Source organism: Macadamia integrifolia, chromosome 10 (genome assembly GCF_013358625.1).
Source record: "Macadamia integrifolia cultivar HAES 741 chromosome 10, SCU_Mint_v3, whole genome shotgun sequence".
In the NCBI taxonomy this organism is placed as follows: Eukaryota; Viridiplantae; Streptophyta; class Magnoliopsida; order Proteales; family Proteaceae; genus Macadamia; species Macadamia integrifolia.
In genome coordinates, this window is record NC_056566.1 from 19,962,318 (window position 1) to 19,988,250 (window position 25,933).

General features: G+C 37.5%; 3 protein-coding genes across 4 annotated transcripts in view; 1 reads left to right on the forward strand and 2 right to left on the reverse strand.

Annotated features, from left to right (window-relative positions):
- LOC122090825 (chlorophyllase-2) overlaps positions 1 to 1,979 on the reverse strand; it is a 10,523-nt gene extending 8,544 nt beyond the window's left edge. The window contains exon 1 of the mRNA XM_042660546.1: positions 1,654 to 1,979. Within this exon, the coding sequence (XP_042516480.1) occupies positions 1,654 to 1,926 (273 nt within the window). The 5' untranslated portion in view covers positions 1,927 to 1,979. The remainder of the gene's footprint in view (positions 1 to 1,653) is intronic.
- Positions 1,980 to 3,098: 1,119 nt separating this feature from the next.
- On the forward strand, positions 3,099 to 6,192 carry LOC122090893 (protein LIFEGUARD 2-like). Its single transcript, XM_042660643.1, has 4 exons — positions 3,099 to 3,580; positions 3,685 to 3,798; positions 5,542 to 5,699; positions 5,849 to 6,192. The coding sequence occupies exons 1-4, from the start codon at positions 3,334 to 3,336 to the stop codon at positions 6,053 to 6,055; spliced, it is 726 nt and encodes a 241-aa protein (XP_042516577.1). The 5' UTR covers positions 3,099 to 3,333; the 3' UTR covers positions 6,056 to 6,192.
- Positions 6,193 to 10,798: 4,606 nt separating this feature from the next.
- LOC122091953 (VAN3-binding protein-like) lies at positions 10,799 to 15,239 on the reverse strand. Of its 2 annotated transcripts, none has more exons than XM_042662216.1 (7): positions 14,696 to 15,239; positions 13,810 to 13,920; positions 12,515 to 12,941; positions 12,172 to 12,396; positions 11,995 to 12,044; positions 11,784 to 11,841; positions 10,799 to 11,511 (listed from the first exon to the last, which is right to left on the reverse strand). In XM_042662216.1, the coding sequence occupies exons 1-7, from the start codon at positions 15,011 to 15,013 to the stop codon at positions 11,297 to 11,299; spliced, it is 1,404 nt and encodes a 467-aa protein (XP_042518150.1). In that variant the 5' UTR covers positions 15,014 to 15,239; the 3' UTR covers positions 10,799 to 11,296. The 2 variants fall into 2 exon arrangements, with proteins under 2 accessions (XP_042518150.1, XP_042518151.1); XM_042662217.1 differs by having other exon boundaries at positions 13,810 to 13,917; positions 14,696 to 15,238.
- Positions 15,240 to 25,933: the final 10,694 nt, after the last annotated feature.

Sequence of the window (25,933 nt, forward strand, 5' to 3'; positions counted from 1 at the left end):
CCTTATTTCTATTAAAAAAAAAAAGGTATACTAACGCTACGTTTGGTAACGTTTCTGGAACACATTTCGTGTCAAAAACGGAAATTTCAATTTCTGTGTCAAAATGCCCTTTTTTTTTTTTAATGAAATTGGAACGACGGAACTACCTTTTGTCGTTATGTCAATTCTCATTTTTTTTTTTGGTTTTCTCATTTTTTGTTCAAAAAATAAAACAAAACACACCATAAATGCACCAAATGCTTTATTCCCTTTTTTTTTCGTTTCCATAGAACAAAAAAACTCCAGAAACGTTTTTTTGAAACGTTACCAAACACAGCCTAAGACTTATCAGTCAAACCCTCGATCTCCTCACTTCAATCCTTTCATGCACTCTTACCATTTTCAGCAATATCATATACTAGTTATCAAGAGAAAAGAACCATGTCCCCTTATGTGGCTCTACTCTTAAACATAGGCAAGCGTAAAAAGATTGTGCTGCCCCCCTCTTAGGTGTCTCTACATGACTTCCCATTGGCCTACACGCTGCCACAATGATCACGCAAACGGACAAGATTTCATTGCCCAATAATTAATTAGGTAGAATGACCATTTGATAGCTTTTGGGACCCCCATAATTGATAATGGATCTATAAATAAAAAAAAAATTAATGTAATTGAAAATAATCTTTTGCACGTATGTTCATCTGCATGTATATGTTAGAAGCCATCACTTAATCTGTAGAGTGTCATTTAAGGAAGTAAAAGGGACAGTTGTTGCCTTTGACACATGCGTAGATGAACATACATACAAAAAATTGAATTCCTTATAATTCATCTGTCATATTTGGTGGCATATCTCTTATTTTATTAATTGTTACTATGTTGTTTTCAATTGATTTCACTTCTTAAACTTTTCTTTTTCTTCATTACAAAATTTTACGAAATCACAACACTATGAATGATGACATGGAAAATATACCCTCTATCAAAGCTCCAATTGAATTCCTACATGACAATAGTTAACACACTAATAAAGAAATCCTCCTACATATATATAGAAACTAGAAACCTTGTCCCAAAAATGAAATTGAGTGGAAAAAATCCCCATAATTTATAAAATATAAATTGCCTTCCTAATTTCATTTATTTATTTATTATTTTTCTTTTTCCCAACAAGTGGGAGAGATACTATTGGCCATTGGAGCAGGTGTTAGGGAGTTTGGATCCTCAATGGATATGGTCATAGATTCACAGGTGTCCATTTTACTTCTATAAAAATCTTTCTATGCACCTGTGTGGTGGTGAATGTGACATTTGGCATCCTCTAATTGCATGTTTAGCGTACATATTTGTACAAATTCCTCTGGAAACAATGGTTGAGCAAACCCTAAAATTAGATATGCCGTACAATATATCTTTCCTCACTCTTGTAATGATAAGAAATGAGACAGATATTGAATATTCACATGTATGATCAGGTGATCGTATAAGCAATGAATATCCTATGATAAATATCATCATCACTTTCTTTCAATACTATTACGCAGAAATTTTCTTCCACTAATTCAATCATAAAACAATTAAGAAGCTAAAATATTTAGACCTAAAAATCCTATACTGATAGCTAGCAGGGATGAAATGAAAGAAGTAATAATAACGATGGAGGAAACTAACCTGAGGAGCAATAACGATGAAGCCATGGGAGGCGATGTGAAGAATAAGCTGAGAGTAAAAAGAATTGTGGAGAAGATATCCGTGAAGAAACAGCAGTAACGGAAAATCTCCTTTCGCCGACGGCGTCGCAATCAAAAGTGGCTTCGGCGGAGGAACAGATATAGCCGGAGATGATTTGGAGCAGCAGCTCTGTGCTTGCACTGAGACCAGCAAGGTCACGTACTCCCCAACCTCAAAGACATTATTTCCAGTCGTAGTAGAAGAAGAAGACATGACTAGTAAAGTGCTTCTTTTTAATTTCTTCTTCCTTCACACTTGAAGGAGCTGATAACTTCATTTGCTGAGGTTGTGTGGTCTTTATAGCCTTATCTCGGCTATATGATATCTACCTTACTCAAGAACCGTAGGATTGGACTATTTTATTTTGATGATCAATGTTATATACCATAATCAATCCTAAGGTTTTTGGTATAGAGTGTATAAATGTAGCTATAGATCCTCGATCTTGAGAGTCAAATTCTATTGCTTAGGCAATAAGCATTAGACTTTCAGCTTCCAACCCCTCCTTTTCACATATTTGAATGTAACCCTGATTTGAATTAGCTTGGAATCGATTAACTCGATCAAATTTGGTCTAACTCTATCAAAATTTAATATAAAATTTCATTTCATAACGAGAAATAGATAAACACATCGGCACTAATGTAGCCAGTCTCAACTTTCTTAGATCCCAAATCTAATTAACGATTATTCCACAAAAGTGAAAGATACAAAAAAATATTAAGATATTTTTATGCTTCATCTAATCTAAAGTAAAATTTAATAATCAAATAAAAAAAAATAGAATTAATGATATTTTAAAATTTAACATTCCACTTTACTTCCATTTAATTTTCCTTGCAATCAAAAACCCTTTTTTTCTTGTTTTTTCTGGTAGATCATTATTTGTTGAAGCAAAAGCATGTTCACTGTGTCTAAAGGTGGTTCCCTATTCACTCAAAAAAAAATGGTGGGTCCCAAGTCCAGTCAGCCACACACGGCTTCTCTTTTCCAAAGAAACACACAAAGCAAAGAGAAAACTTTTTAAGGTCCAAAAAGAATAACTAGGGTCCAAGAGGCCCAAGACTTTTATGATTACCCTGCCTAGAAGTATCCATCTGGCTTAAGGACAAAAATACCCCTACTAAAACATAGGTAAAACAGAGTGCAAAATCATCATTAAATTGGGGATATTTCCGTCTATTGACAAGCCTTAACTGAAACAATCCAGGAACCTCTAAAGAGGAAAGGTCCCTCATAGGCAAAGACACAGAACCTAAAGGAGAAGGCGAGGGAAGCCTAGAACTTGAAGTCAACAAGTCAAAGCAGACAAAGAACGTGGGGTCCCACCTTACGTGTCACTTGGTGTATCATAAAACCAAACAAACCCTCGGGCACACTGAAATCCGTTAGAAGGCGTGTCCAGAAGTTTCGAACCTCTCGCACCTCGAGCTATCCCGATTCCCGAATCGGAATCAAGGCATCCTTCAGACATTATATTCCCCCAATTGCTCTTCTTCTGTCATCGTCTCCAATCCCACTCCTCAACCAAACCCTTATTCCGACGCAACCGTTGATAAAAACCCTAATTTCTCTGCTCGTCTCGCATTTCTTGATCCATTTTTCATCGTCTCTGCAAAGATGTGGAGCCAGCCCTTCCGGAAAGATGAAGAGTCGGGATCCCGGCCACTTTATCCGATGATGTTGGAGAGTGCAGAGCTCCGATGGGCCTTCATTCGTAAGGTCTATTCAATCCTCACTATGCAGTTGGTTCTTACCGTTGCCGTGGCTGCCGTCGTCGTTGCTTACCATCCAATTTCACAATTCTTTGTCACCACGACGCCTGGCTTGGTGCTTTATATTGTTCTGATTATCTTGCCTTTTATAAGTATGATTTCTTTTTCCAGTTCTCAAGATTGCTCATTTTATTTTGGATTTTTATCTTCCTTATCTTCTTATTTTTTTCTTTTCTGCTATTTTGAATTGTTACAGTCTTGTGTCCTCTTTATTATTACCACCAGAGGCATCCTGTGAATATGTTGCTTCTAGGATTGTTTACTGTGACGCTTGCGTTCGCCGTTGGATTGACTTGTGCATTCACAAGCGGTAAGAAATATAAACCCTATTTTTATTTTATTTTTGAATCTGCTGTGTGTTTGGGGTGATTATCTGAAATCCTCTTAGTAATTTTAAGTTAGAGAGGGACATGAACCCTCCAAATTTATGTTTTCTTTCTTGTTGGGGAAGTATAATGCGTTATATTCTTTTATCTTTATTGTGGCTGCACGAGACATAAGAACCTTTCATGGAGAAATCCCAAGACCGGACATTTTAATATTAGTGCCTAAACCTGGTTTTGGTTATCTTGGTATTTTATTCCATTTTTGGCTTTTGAGAATTTGAAAATGGAGTAAGAGAAGTAATATGGAATATATTGATTTTCAGAACTCAGTTTCTCTCAACCCAATGGTGAAGAGAGAATCCCTTCGTCCGGTCAGCCCTCTGATTAGACTGGAGAAAGGGGATTCCAGACCTTGATCAACAGGGGATGGGAGTTCACGATGACATTCACTTTTCCCAGAATCCAATCATAGTGTCAAATCACCGTGGTGAAGAGAAACTAATTCTTTGATTCTAAAGACTGAAACAAGAGCTAGTTAGCTCCTTCTATTGTTTTGGTTATATGTGGAGAACAAATGATTTGGCTTTGATGCTTACTCATTTATAATTTGAACATCTTGTGACTACACAATTTTTTCTTATTGAAGAAGTTATTTATAGTATTAATTTCTGTTCATAAATCAGTTAGAGAAGCTGGAATCTCAAAGCCGATGGTTCCTCATTTTAGATTCCATGTGTCTTTACATTTCTCATATATGAGTTTGGATATGACTAGACACTCATTTTAAAATTTGTGTGCTTCTCTTGCTTGAACGACTGTCTTTTTTTTTTTTTTCCCCCCCTGGTTCTTTTAATGTTTTCTTGCTTGGTATAATGAGTTGATATACTGCAGCTTCAGTGTTCTCCTTCAACTTCCTGTATACTGTTGTTTATTTTACTCGTAAGTAGATGCACATGACTTCCATTTACTTTCCCTTGCCATTGACTTGCAATTCGACTTATGTAATATAATGAAGAACAATTCCTTAAGGCTTCTTCCGATTACAAGGGAAATTAATTGTAAGGAAGTGAAATCAAATAAGTAATAAATAACCTTTCTAATCATAAACTAACATGATTGTAAAACCTGAATCTTTTTCTGTTTTCTCGCATACCAAATACTGCCTTTGTATACTGTATTCTCACTCCTACTTTGCATGTTTAAAGACATTTAAGTGGATTGTCCCTGGGGGCAGCTATGGCAACCACAATTACTGTTCATCATTAAACTATGTTGATTGGTTTCGTACTTAAGAAAGCCTTCGTCTATGGCCCTAATACAATACCAAAGACACATGGTTAGATCTGATGGGGAAAATCTTGTGTGCAAGTATGGCCAAGGATGCCCTGCTCACATGTGAAGTTTAAGCCTTGAGGAAACTATGGTATGAAATATAACAAGAAAAGGAGAAAAAAGAAACTTTGAAAATCAGGCTGCTGAAAAATGCTTGAGAATAAATGAATGGCTGGAAATGTATAACGGGGAAATACCAATAATATGGGGGTAGTTATATGATAAAGTTTGGCTTTGAAATTTGTCTCCAGACCAATCCAGATCGTGCCTTACTGAAGCAGTGGTTGTAATTGCAACATCAGTTTATGAATTGTTGATTACCTTACTTTGGATAGCATATTTGTGTTTACTCTGAACTAGAACAAAAAACTAATCCAAAAGTTCACTCTTAACAGGGAAGGTTATACTGGAATCTGTAATTCTAACATCTGTGGTGGTAGTGAGCCTTACTCTCTACACATTCTGGGCGGCTAGGAGAGGCTATGATTTCAGCTTCCTTGGACCTTTCTTATTTGGGGCAATCTTAGTTCTTATGGTTTTTGCTCTAATACAGGTGCGTGTGATTTCAAGCTTGTTTCATGTTCTTATGCATGCGATTGTCTCTTAAGGATGTGATACTATGTATGCTTCTTAGAAGAAATGGATCATCCATTTCCGTCACTTGTTTATGGAACTAAAGGTTCTTTGTTTCTGGTCTTGCAGATATTTTTCCCCTTGGGAAAACTTTCAGTTATGATATATGGGGCTTTGGCATCCATTATATTCTGTGGCTACATCATTTACGACACAGACAATTTGATCAAACGCTTTTCTTATGACGAGTATGTTTGGGCTGCAGTATCGCTATATCTGGATATCATCAACCTTTTCCTCTCCCTGCTCACTCTCTTCAGGGCTGCAGACAGTTAGACATTTTTTGGTGGAAATTTTACCAATGTAATTTTTCTTCTTAAATGATATAAGCACGTAATCAAGCATGTAAATCCATTTTTAGATGCAAGTACTAAGTGTTCTAAATCTGATATAAACTATAGTTTCCACAGTAACTTGCGCAAGTGTTCTTCTGATAACTGTACCCCATAAACCTTTCCAACCCCACCAAAGAAAGAAGAATTTGGCAGAAACGAGTCCTTTCCAGATTATGTCTTTAACATCATTGTTCCCATTTCCAGGTTGAAGGTTCTTATTTGCAAAGAGTAAACATTGCAGTCTTAGCTGAGAATCCTTTCCAGAATCAGACAAATCAAGAGTCTCGGCCGAAAAAGCCTTCTGGATAAGACAAGAAGGTGGTTCTTTGTTTCCGAAGGGATCGAATAGAGTCTAAAGAGATCCAAGAAAAAGAACCAAACCGATTAGGGATGACGCTATCTTGCATTTGACACACAGGTTGCAGGAACAATTCTTTATATTTCCAGCACTTCAAACAGGTATTGTTAGGCTGGTGGTAACCTCTGTTTTTGCAAAAAATCATAGGAAGCAGTGAGCGGCAGAGTGAGGATCCAATGGTTGGGAGGTCTCCTGGGTGCATGCTGGGGTCTCTCAGCCATTGGATCCTCACTGCCATTAATCGCTGATTGCAGATGTTTTGAGCCCAGAGCTTTACCTTGGGCTAGTGTTCAAGCAAATCCCTCAACCATAGGGGGAGCAAACTAGCACCAAGTCTGTCTTCCAATTCAGACCATTGGTTTGACCAGCCATTAAGGCTGCATTTGGTAACGTTTCTGAAGCGTTTCGTGTCAAAAATGGAAATTTCAATTTCTGTGTTAGTGTCCATTTTTTTTTTTTTTTTTTTAAACCAAAATTGGAACGACGGAATTACCTTTTGTTGTTCCTTGTTCCGTAAATTCTGTTTTTTTTTTTTCTTTTTTTTTTCTTTTTTTCCCACTTTTTGTTTAAAAAAAAAAAACAATGAAACACATTATAAATGCACTAAATTATTTATTCTGGTTTTTCGTTTCCATAGAATGAAAAAACTCTAGAAACGTTTTTTTAGAACGTTACCAAATGCAGCTTAAGTCATTGCAACGGGATCTAATAAGAATTTTAGAAACCGGTATTGGCCTCTGAATCAAGTCCAGCTAGGGGTGTAAGTTTGGTCCCATCCAGGTCTTCGACAGGCGTGAACTAGGATTTTTAGGCTCGAGGTCAGGCCTGGGCTGAAGGCTCTGGTTGAGCCCAGTCCAACCCAACCCAACCCAACCCAACCCTGATTACATATTAATATAAGGGGAAGGAAAATTATGTTGTACCACCCCTAATTTTAATTCTTATGTCTTATACCACTTAATTTTTTTTTTTAAATATCAACATAGCACCCCTAAAGCCTAATGCTTAACACAGTTAGTTTTGAAGTAGAAAAGATCCTTTTCACCTTGTAATGCATAACACATCTCTTTCCTGAAACAACCTTCCAACCAATTCCAATTCAGGGTAAAACTTCCTGGGCACTTCAGGTTGAATAGGGGGAAAATAATTGAAAAATAAAATCACCATTAGCCCACCAACCAAAACATATCTAAAAGATACAGAAAAAGGAAAGCCCAGAGGATGGGAATTTAAAGGGAAGAAAAGTGAAATTTTCATACTTTAAAATGAAATGTTTATAATCATAATCCCATATGATTGTATAAATTACTTAATTTTTTTACCATATTTAGTAATGATATATTTTACATATTATAGCAAAGAATTTTGGATGCGAAATAAAATGAAATTTTATAACTAAATATGAAATGATTTGAAGTTAATGTTAAAGTCACATGGGTAATAATTACATATATTTATTTTTTAAGTATGAAAATTTCACTTACATTTCCTTTATAATTCTCCTTACAACCAAACATAGCGACGGAAAATTCACGAAATTCAGATAAACCCAAAAGCAGAAAACTGGGAGATACCAATGACAACCAGCATAGCTATTGAAGAAAAACAGAAATGAGATTTGGAAATTTTTCGCTGGCGCCATTGATGTTAATTCAGAGCTATGGCTTTTCTTCGGCTGGGGGCAATGAAGCAGGTGAAGTGGTTCCAACCACTGCTGGATGTGATTCCTAGAGCTGAATGAGAACGAGAGCCCTATTTCATCTCTTATTCTCAAGTAGGAAGTCGCTGAGGGAAGGGATGAGGTTAGGGCTTTGTTTAACAGACAAATTCTAGGACAAATTGAGTAAATTCAAATAATCCTGAATTGGTATCGGTCGGAAGATTGTTTCAGGAGTTCATTCAAAGAAGATGAGCAGATTAGCAGGGGATAAACTTGTTGATAGCGAGAATTTGCTTGCCATCTGATTGAACTGGGTTTCTTTGGATTGATTTCATTTGGAAGAGGAGAAATGCCTTGATGGCTAGGTCTCTGATTTTACCGATTCAGAGTTTCAGGGTTACTGTATCTTTGCTTGTTTGTACCCATTCATGGATTGTCCAGATGGTTAGGGCGCACTAGAGATTGTGTGAATAAACACACAATCGCAAGACATTTAAGTGTAATTTTGTTGGCATTAAATGTTTTTAAAAAATTAGGATGGTAGAAGACGTAAGGTTTAAAATTAGGAGCGGTACAAGATAATTTTTGTATCGCATATTATGTATATAAGGTTTTAAGCCTTTATGATTAATGTTGGGACTCGAGATCAATCAGAGCCGACCTGACCCATCCTTGTTTGATAGGGGTCAATTGAGACTAGAATGGATTGAGATATCTCAGCTTGACTTTAAGGCCCAATAGGACTCAGGGCTTGATTGGGGTTTTAAAAAGCCTGGGCCAACCTGACCATGTTTCATCATTAGGTCCAACCATTCTAGAACCAACCAAGATCCAACGAAACCTGGAAAATCAGTATGGAGAGATCGATTCAAAACGGCTTGAATCGAAATTTAGCTCAGCCAGTTCACCCGATCCTGTTTTTTAAAACCCTAGATCTATGAGACTCCACCTGAATTAGTTAGCCACCATCACTCCTTATGAAGCCATTGATCAAGGACCTGGATCAGATGGAGTAATTGAATGAAATCTGCATATTCCTGCATTATTCAATCTTCTCCTTGCCATATGACAACCGAACTCTATTAGGTTTCATTTTTTCATTTTTTTTTTTAAGTTACTTCTGTGTCATGAGGCCTATTGTTCATTTTCAAATCTCTATGAAGCTTTCATGAAGCCTTTTCCATTGCTAGGCCTATGGAAGTATTATGCTTTCATTAGTGGGTTTCAAGAATTGGATTTGGAATCGTATTTGTAAATTTGCCGAGCCTAATCCAACTGGGTTTCTAAAGTTTAGGCCAATTCTAACCAATTTTCAATCGATTTCAATCAATGCCAATCAAATCAGAATCAATTAGGCTCAAGTCAGATCCCTATTCGACTCAACCAATGTGAGACTAAAACCCCTCCCATTCTTGGCGATGCAGTGCATTCAGTGCATTAACTACTGTGGCTTTCGGTCATGGGCCTTACATGCGTAGACAACCCACTTTGATACCACTTATTGGCCTCCAATATGAAAAATCTGAATTTTAGGGTTGGGAGTCATTCCCAAGGTCATATGCCAGCAACTAGGGGTGTGAGTTGGGCCCTTTGAACCAAGGCCCACCCTAAGGCCAGACAGGGCTTGGGCTGGGCTTGGCTTGGCTTTTCGCCTGTAGGACGCTGAGTCCCGCCTTGCCCGAACATGATTTTATATAACTATATATTAAGGGAAAAAAAAAAACCCTGTCAGGTGCAAGAAATGCCCAGACACAACAGTGTGAAAAGACCCAGCTCCCCCTACCTTAACTAGGTATTTTCACATCCTGTTATGTTTGGGTGTCCTGACGCTAAGCAAAGTTCGCCCTACCCATATTAATTAGGGAAATGGAATCATGTCATGTTGGTGCAAGAAACGCCCAGAGACAGTGCACGAAAAGATGTTGTTGCCCTTATGCACTACGGCGCTAAAAATGCTGGTGTGTGCCATCTCATTGGTCTCGTGCCAATAGGTTAGCCCTATAGTATTACAAACTTTTAGCCATTAGAATTAATTTTAAGAATAATTGAGATTGATGATACATCAACTTCTTTCTTTAGTGCATTAAGGACACAAATGACAGAAAAACAATCTCAACCCTTCTTTGGGTGATTGCAAAACAATCTCATTTCATTAACTTTTTAACTCGTACAATGATGTAATATCCCTTCTTTCTTTGTAATGAATTATTCCTGTTTTTTCATCAAAAAAATTACAAAAAATAGGGGACTAGCCTGGTAAATTGGGACTGTGTTGGATCAAGCCTAGGCTGACATATCTCAGCCCTACCTCAAGGTTGGGCTGAGATTGGATTGAGCTAAGAAGTCTCAAAGTTGGGCTGATGTTTTGAAAAACCCATCCCTGTTTCACCTCTACCAGCGGCTGTACACTACCTGACTAATTTGAGACTAAAATCCTTCCCATTCCTAGCCATGGAGTGCAATCACTAGATCACTTTGCCTGCAGAGTTATAAGCAAGAAACCTCCAAATCTTGACAGGTCCTATTATTGATCCCCAGTGACAACAGTTTGAATGAAAGAAGGTTAGAGAGAACTGGGATTTGTCCCAGTTATGTTTTCTATGATTGTTTTCGAAGGGACAACAGAGGAAACAAGAAAACATACTAACATGAATTGGAGAAAATGGTTACCAAACGTTTCAATAGTATTGCTTTCTTTTTAAAATTTAGACTATTCGAAAACAGTTCTTCCACTTCACTGAAAACCATTAAAAAACAAACCAAAAGGGAAGGAGAAAGCAAATGTCACATGGATATACAATACATAAGAGCAAGTAAGAAACTAAAGACAACAATCCAATAACCAAACACCCCTTTCTAACCCAAAACGGTTCTCCCTCTTTTTGACTGTACTAGAGTCCAAGATTCTTTTCCCTTTGCAGCAAGTTCTGAGCTGAAACACATGACTTCATTCTCTTCATTCAGGCTACTCCTCTGCCTTAGCCCAGAAACAGAAGGGACCCAAAATATTCCCTGCAAGTAAAAAAAGGGAGCCCATATCCTTTAAATCTCTCCTACTTTCACTTTTAATCTGTACAACAGTGATAACAACTAAGAATTAGGGCCCTCCACTAATTACTCAAAAATCATTCTTTCCTTCCTCATCTTAAGTTCAATTTTGCATCTCAGTTCTTATGTCTGCAATTCCGTTCAGCAACAATGGACAGGAGCCTCGAGACGCCTTGGGTCCAAACATCGTACTCGCGTTGATTCCTGCACTCAAACTCAATTACCCCACGCATCTCTGTTCTTAGCCCAAAGTAACGGCGCTCTTCACCACCCTGCAACAAGTGCCTCCCTGGCCATGAAGGAATATCTTTGCATACCTCTATGACCACATCTGCAATAGAATACAAATAAAAAAAAAGAGATTTCTTCTGAATTAGATATTAACCAAATCTAATCTGGTTATATTAAACATAAAATAAGTCTCAATGATCAGACCCATCTATTTTTCCTTTTGCACTTTAGTAGTGCTTCAATCCTTTCTCAGATCCCAAGAATTCAAGTAAGACATTGTCTTCTTTCACATTCACATTCACATTCACACTAGGCTTCTAGGTGAGCCCATTTTTTGAGAAAGACAAAAAGGAAGGGATGATAGAGCCTTACTCTTTTTCTTTTTTGTAATGGTCCCAGCCACATGTCTGCTCTTCATCTTCACCATCACCTGAAAAAGGAAATAAAAGATTCAATGGTGTCAAGTTCAAATTCCCAAGTTGAAATGGTAAGTAAAAGAAAGGCTGTTTCTGTGTTTCTGGTTCAATCATGCATCTTGTGCCGTACAAGCCAAAAAAACAGGGGATGGGCAAGAAAGACCCACCTGACCCATCCGATTGATGTAAACAGAGACGATTTTCCAGTGAAGATCACCTACCACCATTAATACAAAGTTATCTTCAACCGAAAGCATCCAAAATTATAAACCCAACAGCAAAGTAAAGATCCAAAATCATCTCTTTTTACAATATTAACTATGGAAGGATTAGTCGATTGATACCTTTACGGGTTCGCTTAAGGAGTTCACAGCCTTTGGCGAGGAACTCTCGACTGCAGATGCCTAGGAAGTTATCTTCAGGTACAAGCTCTCCACTGTAATTACCGTTGGGAAGACAGTTATTATAGTTACCACCCATACCCATCCCTCTCTCGACCGGTATCACAGCAGCTATGTTCCATACTTCCTTCAGAGCCCTGGCCTTCAATGTCGCAGCCCCACGTAGAGCTGCCGACCCAATTCAATTCATTACCCACAATGAATAATTTCAATGACCCCACCATTGGAATTCCACAAAAAAGTGTACATCAAACTGTAATTAAGAAACCCAAACTAATGAGCTTACCAGTTGCAGCTGCGGCAGTTAAAGTCATTATGTCCCCAGGCGATCGTACATTAACGGCGGAGCTAATGACAGATGCGAGGTGTTCACGCTCTGCCCCCATTGCCTCTGCAGCCTCCACGCATTGTGCAGCCACTAATGTGGCAGCAGATGCTACTGCCATGTCTGTCTTCGCCATTTGCTCGTCCTTACATGAACTTGAAGAGGCAGCCGTAGCTGCAGCAATCGCAGCCACGGCAGAAGCAACTCCGGCAACTGAAACTGCAGCATGGAGCTGTGCATTTTGTGCTCGAGTTTCTTCTTTCTTCTTCTCCCTCCTGTCCTTTAACCACCTCCCAACGGTCTTACCTCCGCCACCGCCACCACCTCCGCCGCCCCCACCACCACCTCCTCTGTACTGCGTGTTTACAGTGTTGTTCAATCGAAGGAACTGCAAATAAAGAAGCAACAGTAAATGATGATCAAATTCAATAGGGCGTATTTCAGTGCGTTTCAGCCCTAAAATTGATATGAGAAAAAACTGTGAGCCTGTTACTGAGACAACAGGGACAGCTATTATAATCACCAGTCACACTGCCCAACTACCCCTTCCACCCTATCGAATTGGCTTCCGTGTGTTCTTCGCGAGAGAGAGAGAGAGAGAGAGAGAGAGAGACTAATCCCATTCTGCGAAATCAATGTTGGGTCACTTCGCCAAACCAAAACAAGTAATAAAGTAACAATCCTTGAAAATGAAAACGAGCTGTAAATAGTCTAAAGCTCAGTCTGCAATATCAAAATGTTGGGTCACCACGCAAGACCCAAAAAACGTAATAAGTAACAAACCCTGAAAATGAACAACAGCTGGAAATTCTGTGAATAGAATTGATGCTTCGATGCATTTTTCATAAGATTTTCTGCAACTCCGAGCAAGCAACTGGATGAAAACAAGACATCGCTTTCTCAAATCTCAAGAGATGAGCAGTGGCTGTATCGGGATCACGGAGGGCCAAATGGGTCTCTCAAAGAGTCTAAGTATGTTTGGGACGATACCATTTGATTCAAAACAGAATCCAAGACAGGAAAATGGAATAGTTTAATCAGGAGAGCTTAAGAGTTTCTTAAATTTCACGTCTTCTGTATTGAAAACAGAGAAAGGGAAAAAATCGCATCATTTCCTCTTCCATCTCTCTCTCTCTCTCTCTGCGATGTTGGTCACGTTGTCTTCAGTGCTCACACCTTGGGGAGAACGATTTGAAGTAGAAGAGTAAGATAGATTCCAATAGTAATATTAGAGTGAAAAGAAAGAGACAATGGACCTTAACGTCGTCGATATCAGATGGAGAGACTGGTGGGCTATCCGTAAGCGAGCCGTTCAAAGGTCCGCTACTGTGCGAGAGCCTCCCCGATGTAAGCGGCGACACTTCCTGCTACAGAACAACACGCGAAATACCCAGAAAGCATGAGAGCTCTACAAATTACAACAGAGATTTTTATCTAACTCAACTAGCCATTTTCAATTTCTTACAGAAACCTCGAAAATGGAAACAAAAATCAAAAAACAAAAAAGAGGAATTAAATTAAATTAAAAAAAAAAGAGGCACCTGCCGATAAGCGCATTGCGGAGGAGAATAAAATATGGGACAATGAATTCTTTTTCTCTAATTTTTTATACGATTCTTGAGAGACAACAAAGCTTGAAACAGCTGGAGAACAAGATTACTAAAGCACAAGACTGGATTACTCGAGGAGACAATAAGTCTGCTTTTGCAGTCTCCTTCCACAATTGGGAACTTAAGCAGAGAAATAGAGAAAGGAACAAAACAGGGGAAACAGAGGTAGCTGATAGCATCAAGACAAAGAGAGAAGAAGACGAAACAGCAATGACCAAGACCCAGAAACGAATTTCCTGCGGAAATAAATCCTTGAGAAAATGGGAATCATACATGTAGAGCCCACTAAACTGCAGTAATCATGGTTAAGAAGTCATTACGGGCAAGCTAAGGCATGAAAGTATGAAACAGAAACGCTATGAACAGTAGAAATCAATGTTGAAATCAAGCAAAAGGGGGGGGAGAAAAGAAAGATAGAGAAGAAAAGAAAAAGGGGTCAAGAGACTTGAAAGTAAGATCCCAGTTTAAACTTATAGGAGAAGCAACATTTTCCCTTGCCATACCTTCTGGTATATATATGATCCTGACTTACCGACTGAGATTGACACTGAGACATTATCCTCTCCATGACGAGCTGGGAAGTTGCAGAAGAAGCAAAAGAAAAAGGGTTCCCGGCAACAGAAGCAGCCTCTTCAGCCTCACCAGCGATATCTTCAGGAATGGGACCTCCACCGCTGGTAGTCTTGGAGAGCATTGAAGGAGGGGAAAGAGCTTTGGACACTTCTAGAGCTGAAACACTCCATGATCGTGAGAGAAACTCCATGGGCTCTCGTGGGGTCTCAGGAGGTTGGAACCCAAGGACGGGTACGGACTCAGGTCTCCACCTCCTGTCACCGATGGAATCATCCATGGAAGCTTACTTAAAACTATAGTTATCACTACTATATATAGGACATGTGAGGTGTGGGTTTTAAAAATGGGAAGCAGAGGAAGTGGAGAAGTGAAGAAGAAGAGTGAGAAGACGAGGTTAAGGAGGGGAATTATGGAGGAACAAGAAAGGAGTAAATCATTAAGATCAGGGAGATAATGGTGTTTTTATAGCGGAAAGGCTAAGGAACAAAGCGGCCTGACCGCCTGAAGGGAATGTCAGTGTTGTTGAAGGTTATAAGTTCGATTTTCGAACCCATTAGCCTCATCATTTATTATAGCTATTAAATTAGCTTATAAAAATCAAAGAAAATGTTCACTGATACGACTTCAGAGTTTAGATCTCTCTCTCTACTCTTGTTAATTTCCCCCTTCTTTTGTCAAAATTTTCCAAAATACCATTCCCAGTATTCTAGCATCAAGATTCAAGATGCGGAATTTCTACTATGGGAAAATGAATTCCAAGGAGGGCGTGACCCCTACATCTTAGATATATGGGGTGAAATGACTCACCTACCCTTTGAAATAGAAAATGAAGCCTATGTTAATTTTTCTTCGTGCATTCTCATTGGCCCTCATGTGCAGGAGTTGCAATCAGTTATAGGATCACTTCCCCAAAACTTAAGGGAAAAACGACGCTCCCTGATCATGTAATTTACACTAGTAGGAGCCAATGAGCGGACATAGGACATACATAAGCATCAACTAGAAATGGGTTTTTTGGTTTTCACAAGGGTGGGGGTAGGGGTGTCAAATGGTAGGTTTGATATGGTTTCAGTCAGGCTGAAGTGGTTTCAATCTAGGAATAAGGGAGACCAAAACCAAATATTAAGGAGCTTCATTTTCGATCAATTTTGGTTTCAACCTGATGAGGTAAAATCTGACCATCTATACTTGGTCAGCATGACACAATTTCCATCTTCTATGGCTGAGCTCTAGCCTTGGCCCCCTTGCTGCCAAGCTCTTGCCTTGACCCCCTTACGGATCAAGCTCTTGTCTTGGTCCCCTTGCGACCGTGCTCTAGCCTCGGTCCCCTTACTGTCCAGCTCTCGCTTTCAACAATCTCCAGGGTGGCCACGGACTAGCAAGAACCGTAACCCACTAAAACACTCAACCAACAGAACGTAAGGAACCAGGAACCACCATCCGTAATGGTCCCATGCAGAAGTACAACCACCCCCAACACTCGGAATGGCTCCCACTCCAGAGTCCTAAACACTCACGAAAGAGGGGAATATCGCAGGATCTTTCCTATAATCAGGGCATATTCGCAGAATCAAACATAGTGGACTATTGGTCAAAGCTGGAGTCTCCATGAACGATACTTTGGATTCACTACCTATAAATAGCAAGGTAAGTCTTAGAAGGGGGGATCGATCATTTTTCATGATAAACTCTCTTGAGTAACTGTTGTGAAGAAAATCTGACTTAGGCATCGGAGAGCCCCCCATCGGGTCAGCCCAGCCCTCCTTTATTTGCTCTTATGTGCAGGTCTAACGTGGAGTACCTAGTCTTGCAAAGAATATCCGATCAATTTTTACAGCATTACAACCCATTCTAATTTGGGTTTGTTTTGGTTTTTTTAATATAGGTTTATATTGATTTGTTTTGGGGCTTGAATCACAATGAAATCTTACATTCATAACCTCCATTGTAAAAAGTTTCAATAAATACACTTCTGATCATCTTTCCCAAGTTAAACAAGCAAACACCTACAAAAAAATTTTTGATTTGATGTGTTAATGTTATAAATTATAAGGGAAATAAAACTAATATTGAAATCAATAGATAATTTATTTATTTATTTATTTATTTATTTATTTTGGTAAGAAAATCAATGGATAAATGAGGGTTAAAAGAAAATAACCAAAGTCAATCATTGAATGTTTCTATTGCAAGAGCAAATCAAACTAATACAGTAAAGCCCATATTACAAATTAAATCATAGTTTATCATTATAAGGAAAGAAAGAACTAATATTAAAACAAATATATAACTAATTACTAAGAGGATAACTAATATTGAAATCACAAAATGAACCCTACTATCAAATCCGTCATTTAACTCTTCTACTAATTTTGTATAATGAATTAGGAGATCAATAAAAACATTGTTACAATTTACAAATCAATTTCCTTATTCATAACCTCGTATTCATTGATTCGTAACAATCCCTCTTAACAACAAAAAAACCTTCTTACAAATAGTGAAATCAATGCATATTCAGTTCATCTATCCATAACCTCATATTCAATGATTTTTTCTTTTTATTTTTATCGACACAGGACCAAGTGGCCAGGAAACATTCATTTACCCAAACTACAATTATATTTGTGGGAGAAAAAATAGAATCGACCCATGACCTCTTAACTTGCACTCTAGTAGCATGGCACCAAATAATTGATCAAAGTTGGATGTGACTCCTCTCCATAGAGCCCAAGGAGAGTAATCTCACTGCTGGGAGGACTCAGGCACAAGTCTTGAGGTCACCTCAACTGTGAGATCACTCTGTGTTCCCTGGGCTCTATGGAGAAGAATCATATCCATCAAAATTGGTGTACCATAAGAAACTTTACCTTTTATTTGTTTTGTAATAAATACACGTGGAGATATTACTCCACCTACGCCTCCTAATCAGCAAACCATTCCTCATTTACAATCAAATTGTGATATGAATAGAGTGGGAAGGCAAAATGCCAATCCGATGGCATACTTTTGTTGTTGGTGCCATGGAACATTTTCCTACACTATCAACTATTTTTCCAATCAATATACAACACAATTTGTTCTATCCTCAAGAAGATAGGGACTTCTCTACCAAAAAAAGTAGATAGGGATTTCCATGGATAGGGCCCAGATTTTTAATGCTTCATCTCGATCATGTGGTCCACAATTTTTTTATTGATTTTATTTCTTTTTTAATGGACAACACTTTTGTTTAAACAATCCTAAATAAAATTAATTTTTTTCACAATAAATCATAAGTATTAGTGTTCTACCCAAAAAATAATAATAATAATAAAGTATTAAGTGATAATGTCGATAAAAAATTTCCATCCCGAATTCAACAAAAAAAAAATATATATATATATATATATATATATATATATATATCCCTACAACATGGTATGTGCAATACAGGTTCAAGTAAAAAGCATGTTTGAGTGATTTAGGGTTACTTTAAAATTCGGGGATACATGTTCTTCAAGACATTTACAACAACTTAAATTGGCTACTCGCTATGGACTCTCAAGATCAACGCAGATGAAACATTCTTCTATAAATCTTAGTTTTAAGAACCTGGGGGGAGAGGGGAGGATAGAGAAGAATTGAAGGAGATAGAGAGAATCAACCATGACTTTGGGAGATTAGAAAACCCTAAAAGCGTGGGCAGCTATGAAGTGTGTTCTTCTCTCCTCCCTAGCTACGTACTCGTCTACCATATTTTGTATTATTTATTTAGTAAATAACACTAATTAATACTAAGTATAATAACTACTGGAAATAGAATGTAAACCCTTGAGTGGTAGAATTCATTACATTTAAGTCCCTCCACTTTACCAATATCGTGTAACAGATTTTTGGGTATAGAAAGTGATACTATTAAAATCTGTCATAATAGCCTATATAGAGTCGATCGTTGATTGGATATAAAAATTTATAAAATATTTTAAATATAGTTTTTAACTCAAATATTCTTAATAGTTTAAAAAAATGTCATCAAACTCAAAATTTCACTCAATCATTATCAGTGAATTCTCTTAAGATATTCTCCCCAGACAAAAAATGAATTTTATATTGAGCATCTCTTTCACATATATACATTGTGAATCCATACTACTGATGTTATAGCTAGTATAAGCATTAGTCATTGGTACATCAAAGCTCACAAAGTATAACTCCTATTGAATGGGCCTCGCAAATATGGATACAAAAATAACTAACAGAAAAAGGTTTGTTACATAAATACAATATCATGTCCAACATACATATAATATAAATATTGACATTAATACCTCGGAGTCAAAATTTGAAAATATACAATGTGACAACTCTATAAATAATATACCCAAGATTGTTCTTAATTAATTTGTGGACATTTTAAGATATACAACACATGCCGCATAAAATGATTATACAAATTAACTTTATTTAACACACTTAAAAGAGGATTTGATGAACACACATATCCAATAATAACAATAAAATAAAACATTACAATAGCTAATGGAGCTCATAACCCCAAAGATGTGGAACTACCATTTTTGTGTAATGTGGATGTCTAATCTAGTTTATTCGATTGTTGGATACATATTTACTTCTTTAATTAATCATTTACATACCAAATTATATGGCCTATCTCAATGAAATAATTAATCATCTATTGATTGTCTTAATCATTTATTATTTATCGTCAATTTAATGGAGTATTCGTGTGACAACTTTAACTCTTGATGGATGACATATTAATTGGTTATCCATGAAGTTTCAACTTCAAATTCTATCATAGTTGGATCATGTATCAATTTTTTTTCTTTTAAGTGTTTATAAATGTCGATCAAGATTGACCTATTGATAGAACTATGTGATTTAATGCTTTTGCCCTGAAGCACCCCACATTATTTGGGACCATGGTTTTAGGTATTGATCTTGTTTTATTTTATGAATTATTATTATTATTTTTTTTTTTGTAACACAAAAATTGGCTGATCTTATCTAATCAGAATTAGTCTCATATCGATATTGGTATAAACTAACATCAATAACTAAATCCTTGCTTGGGACTGATATGAAGAAGACGACACAAGAAATTGAAATCCAACTAAATAGCACGTGGCAACTCTCAGGGCCATATGGATAAACCTCTTTAATGAGTTAGGTAGCAATATACTTACATTTGCCTTTTTAATAACCAAGTTTTTGTTGACCTTGGTGAAGAGAGAATGTATCTTAACCCATGATGACATTTGATGATGAGACTCCCATCGCAAGAAGCCAATTACGACTGTACATCTTGATGGAAAAAGAAATTCTCTTTCCAACTTGGACCACGAAAAACTATCTTTCTTCTAAAAAGTGCCATAAATTTTAAAATTAATAAATTTTATTCATTAACAAAAAATTAAAAGGTCAGAAAATGTAGTGATTGTACCTCAGAGATATACATATGCTATCAATTTATTTATTTGTTTACTTATGATAAAAAATTATGTTACATGATAGTGATCGTAACCCTAAGGTTAAAGTCACTGTACGGCAAACAACGTTTCTACATAATTAAAGAATGATAATGAAGCACGCCGATTCAATTCTACAATCAACTGACTGAAACAATGATGGAACAAGAACTTCCTTCCACTATGCTATCAACCCATTTAGCAGTTTAGTCTTTGTTTGCCATTAACAATCCCAAAATAGCAGCCTAGCTTTGCCTATTTTGTGAAACTAATTTTGGGTTCTGACAACGAAATACTGTAAAGTAAAATGCATGAGTAAAATTAATCAAGACCCATCTGTCTATTAGTGATTCTGTGGCCCGACTTCTAAAAAATCTTGTAGGGAGCATACAAATCAATATATCTCACATTTAACACAAAAGCAAAGATAATAGCAATAAAGCAAGAAATAATAGAACCAATAATATCATAAAATGTAGAAGTGGTCCAAAAGTCACTCATGCCTCCATGGCTTCAAATGTAAATTGATAGTCTAAATTTTAGCTTCAATCAAATTTCTTAATTTGTTTATGACCAAAAAAAAAAATGTCTCCTTATGTGGAGCCTGTGCTAAGACATAAGAATGCCTAAAATTATCACTTTGTTCTTATAAAAATAAATCTTATCTATGTTGATGCCTTTTGCATCAACTATGCGTCCAGGGAGCAAACTCTTGCCCTTCATTTATTTAGATATATGAATAATTTGTTGTCGTCTTTTAATGCAAGGGTAAAAAGGGGTTTTCATCAAATTCCTTTGATGCAAGTCCTATTTGAAACCCCCTCCCTTTTTACCCTGCATTAAATTACTATTAGAAATAAGGCGAGGGATTGCAATTTTGTTGGAATCAGCATTGATTAGAACGTTACCCAGTTGCATCCTCTACACTTCGACATAGGATACCATAAAAAGACCTCCCTGCCCCTTTGGTCGAAGAGTTCGAATGCCTAGGCATGCATTCCCCACAATGCCTGACCCATGTGTTGGTACAATGGCCACACAACCAAATGTCTTTCCTTCTTCTATGTTTTTAGACGAGGATAGTTTCTTTGGCGCAGTGTGGCCTTTGCGCCCAATCACGTAGGGGGCCAAATGTTGGCATGTTCTCCATGTAATAGAAAATAATATCTCTATAAATGCTTTTTCGTGTATTCCCATAGACCCTCACGCACATAGAATTAACCCGAGTGAGAGAACTAACATAGGAGGAAACTCCAAGATCCACGTCCACCTTTCTTTCCTTCTTAATTTTCTTCTTTTCTCTGGGTCTCTCTCTCTCTGGGTGGTTGGGTCAGATCAAATCCGATCCATTCTGGGGCGGAGGTGGTCCACACCTGCAAGCCAGAGAGGATCAAACAGATGAGAAGGTGAAGGTTGGAACTCGGAAGTTGGAAGGTGAGCGGAGTAATTATGTTTCTTCTCTGGATTCTCTCTCTGTGTCTCTGCATCGTCTTGGCCCGACAAAACCATCAAGTGCCCACATCGGTTATCGGAGGAAGGAATGACTAAGGAGTAAGGAGGAAAGCCAATGCCGCATTCCCCAATTGCTTGCTCTGTCTCTGCTTCTCTGCTTCTCTGCTTCTCTGCTTCTCTGCTCTGATGCTATTGTCACACTCTCTGTTACAACTACTGACAAGAATTAGCCATTTCCTTTTTGGCTGATTTCTTTCCTTCACTTCTCTATATCCAATTACTTTAATCCCCTTCTTCCCCCACCAACACTTTTTCCCTTTTTTTGATGACAGAGATAGTACCTGGTGCTCATCTGATTGGTGGGTCTCCAATGTCCAATCTTCATCCTTTTGGAATTGGACGAGAGAGGGAGAGAGGGAGAGAGGGAGAGAGGGAGAGAGAGGGATGTGTGGGGTGCTTCTTCCACCTTACGCGTGCCTGGGATACGTCATCATCTCCCTCTTTTGAGATCATCTCCACAGTCCCAATGGGTCTGTTCTCTCTCTCTCTCTCTAGTCTCTTCTCCTGTTGTGACCTTTCTTTTCCTTTCCATGGCCCTTCTTCAATCTTCTCGTCATCTATTGCGTCTTGTCTGGTGGGCTTTGACCAAAAGCTTCGTCAACTTTAAAAGCCTTGTAAATCACAAAACAGAGTCTCTCTCTCTCTCTCTCTCTTTTGGTTTTTGGTTTCTTCTTCGCGACACCAACGAGATGCCTCTTCCATTTTACACGAGCTTCCTTAGGTATATTCTCATCCATCAAATCCTCACTGGGCCATGGAAAGATTACTGAGGTAGCAGCAGTAAATGACACATTGGTGCAGCTTTAAAGGAATAAAGCTGTAGAAAGCCCTGAAAGACCAAAACACATTTGAATGCCCATTCCACTATTAATGAACTTATGTGGAATTATATTTTTGCTTTAGGGGAAAAATATATATATATATATATATATATCTTAGTGATGTATAACTATTGGGGCAAGAAACAATTTTTCAAAAAAAAAATATTATTTTAATCATTAGGGAAATATTTATCCATGATCCGTAAAATTGTTTGTAAAAACAGAACGTTGTAAAGATGCAGAAAACGAACAGAAATCACAAACAATAATCACACCATGAATACAAAAATTTACACGGTTTGACTAGATAACCTATATCTGTGATGAGATGAGATTTTACTTAACTATCAATAGAATACAAAGATTTACATGGTTTGACAAGATAACCTATGTCTCTGATTAGATGAGATTTTGCTTAACTATCAATGGAATACAGAGATTTATATGATTTGACAAGATAGCCTATGTCTATGATGAGATGAGATTTTACTTAACTATTAATAGAGAAAGATTATAGTCGCTTATTCTTACACCTCTCTTAGATTACTTACAAAGAAAAAATCCTCATTACAAATATATAGTGAAACCTATGTAGGTCATTTACTGAAATATCCATATAGTTCTAGAAAAAAAATTTCATGACTGACAGTTGCCCCCAATCCTTACATAAATTAGTTGATTTGTCAAAGCCCCACCCACAACTATGACTAACACAAGTGTTTGACCTAGTCAACTGGACCTCAAAACATTCAACTTCTTTACCATTTCCATCAAAATAAGCCCACTTTTGTAACCGACAGAATACAAGACATGGTATCCATACAAAAACTTTCTTTTAACATTTAACACTGCAACTGTACTACAACTATTAATAAGGAAGTAAGGAGTAGGGGGGAAAAAAAAAAGTAAGAGAGCCTTGTTTTTCATCATTCTGTCCAATCTACATGAGTTAACTATGAGTTACAGCATAGTTTCGAGTCCCAAATTCCAACTGTAACTTCAATAAACAAAGAATGACAGCCTAGTTTTCCTTTCCCCCATAGCTCTCTCTTTCTCTCTCTACAGACACCAAATTTAAGATTCTTTATCCCAATTTTTTTTTTTTTTTTTTTCTGAAGAGCTGATGCCAGTAATTTGATGTTGATGCAATAATAAAGAGAGAGTATAAAGAAATCATGGGCTCTTTTGAAAGCTTGTGTATGTTTGGTTGGCAAGAAAGAAAAATGAAAATTCTTTGATTTTTCAGTCACCATTACCCCAGGAGTGCTTTAAAAGAGAGAGAGAGAGAAGGGGGGGGGGGCAAAAATACTGTGTCGGCAACTGATCAAGGGTTCCTTCATATATATATATATATATATATATACATGATTGGCTGTAATGTTTGGGCCTAGTACCACTAAGAATATCAGAATAAACTATAAAGGTTCATTTCTGAATTTTTATGGGCATGTGAGAAGAGTCTGAGACATGTAAAATAAATAAAGGGTATGGAGAAGGAAGGGGATGGGGTTTGGTGGGGCAGAAGTATCTCACTATCATCATTAATGCCGATACGAACTCCACTTTTTAAGACCTCTAATATAATACAGACACATAAAAATCCCACCTCTTCTCTCTTTTCATAGCTCATCTATGAGCCTATGATTGACCCTACCCTTTACTACTTAGTACCCTACCATACCAAACACTCCCTTATCTTTTAATCCCATTCTTCCCTGCTTCATGTTATATGTCCCTTTGTCCCCTCCCACATTTAATTTCTTATCATCCTCTTTGTTTTGTACCACAATAACCCTAAATTACTACAGAAAATTGAAACATATTCATGATAAAAAAAAATGATAATAATGGTAAAATAAGGGCATCTTCACTAATAATTGCAAATAGGATTATAAATTCTCTTCCTCTCGTGTCATTGTTTATAAAAATTTCATTCAATCCTAATATATTCATCGCTATCAATTTGCGGAAAAAAATTAAGAGAGATGATTTCCAAAATTACTTCATGTGAACTTGACAAAAAATTCTATGGACACCGCCCATACATCAAACCAAACAGTACAAAACATTAATCATCAAAAACTACCCTCTATCAAGGATTAAAAACTCAGAATCAATATCCAAATTTTGATCAGAATCAATGAAGCATCAGTCAGGATCAATCCCAATGAGCTTTAAACCCTAGTTTCCATATGTGGATTGATCAGAATTGAGATCAGCCTCAGCGAACATCGATCTAAATTGACAATTCAATCCCAATTTTTAAAACAGTGGCCTCACTGCCTGTAGAAGACGGGCAAACATTAATCACAGATGGGAGCATAGCTAACTACCACACCATCTGAAGTCAAGAAGCAGTGATGAATTTGGGGTACCCACTTCACCAATTGCCCCAATTGTATTAAGCATTTCCTTAGAACCACATCTTCTCTACAACATATCAGTTCAGCACAACGTGAGTGATGGGGAATTGTCTCCCATAGGTTAGTTACCATCTCAGGGTGGGACAATGTGTAATACATATCAAGCTTAAGCTTACATCACAAAAGAGTGGCAGCAATGACTCCCTGACTCATTGATGCTTTCCCCCTTTGCCTCGGATAAGATTCCTCTCCATATAGCTTAGGGGTCAGAGTGTGATCTCATAGCTAAAAAAAAAAAAAAAAAAGATTCAAACCAAGTAATAATATCGTTAGCCACTTCCCACCTCCAAGATTGGTGGGTTAATGCTCTTCCACTATAATCTTATGTCAACAACCACAGGACTCCTCTCCTCCTAAGAACATGAAAACCAACTTTCTCAGCTCCCGGCCAAATTGGGATTCTAAGTGAGGGAATTTCAACGGATTATTTGATTGTTAGCACTTAGCACCACTAGAGATTGCATTCAACACCAAATAATCAAAGTGAGAATATGTATAAATAGCTCATGTCTAGTCACTTGAAAGCATTGGTGAAACAAAATAGAGGGACAACTATAGGTTCAGTGGATTCCACATCCCCTTCCCCCTTGTTTCACAAAGTATTCTTTGAAGTGACTTTAGAGGATCTGATTGCTTCCCCCATTCCTTCACCATGAGAAACAAGCATGTCGTAGTATGCAAGTTGTTTCACCTAAAGATAACAAGTTACTTTGTATGTAATGATACTTCCTGCCGAGATTTAAGACTTTGAGAAACAATTTGGCTACTCAAATGTCAATTCAGTAAAAATGGCAAGCCCACTTTCATTACTACATCATCACTCATTCAACTAACCCAGGGAGATTCAATTCCCGGAAGCACCAAAGAAGCAAGAAAACGACTACCAGGACGCATGGTTTATGGTATCAATTCTTTGACAGGGATCAGTCCCCATCGATAACGATCCAAATTGCCCTTTGATCGGACAAAT

Bases quoted from the DNA above. Each gene is read 5' to 3' on its own strand.
- LOC122090893 (XM_042660643.1), top strand. From the start codon at position 3,334: ATGTGGAGCCAGCCCTTCCGGAAAGATGAAGAGTCGGGATCCCGGCCA. The intron at 3,799-5,541 runs GTAAGAAATATA...CACTCTTAACAG, and splicing joins GACTTGTGCATTCACAAGCG to GGAAGGTTATACTGGAATCT. The intron at 5,700-5,848 runs GTGCGTGTGATT...CTGGTCTTGCAG, and splicing joins TGGTTTTTGCTCTAATACAG to ATATTTTTCCCCTTGGGAAA.
- LOC122091953 (XM_042662216.1), bottom strand. From the start codon at position 15,013: ATGGATGATTCCATCGGTGACAGGAGGTGGAGACCTGAGTCCGTACCC. The intron at 12,045-12,171 runs GTATCAATCGAC...TAATGGTGGTAG, and splicing joins CCTTAAGCGAACCCGTAAAG to GTGATCTTCACTGGAAAATC. The intron at 11,842-11,994 runs GTGGGTCTTTCT...TTCCTTTTTCAG, and splicing joins ACATCAATCGGATGGGTCAG to GTGATGGTGAAGATGAAGAG.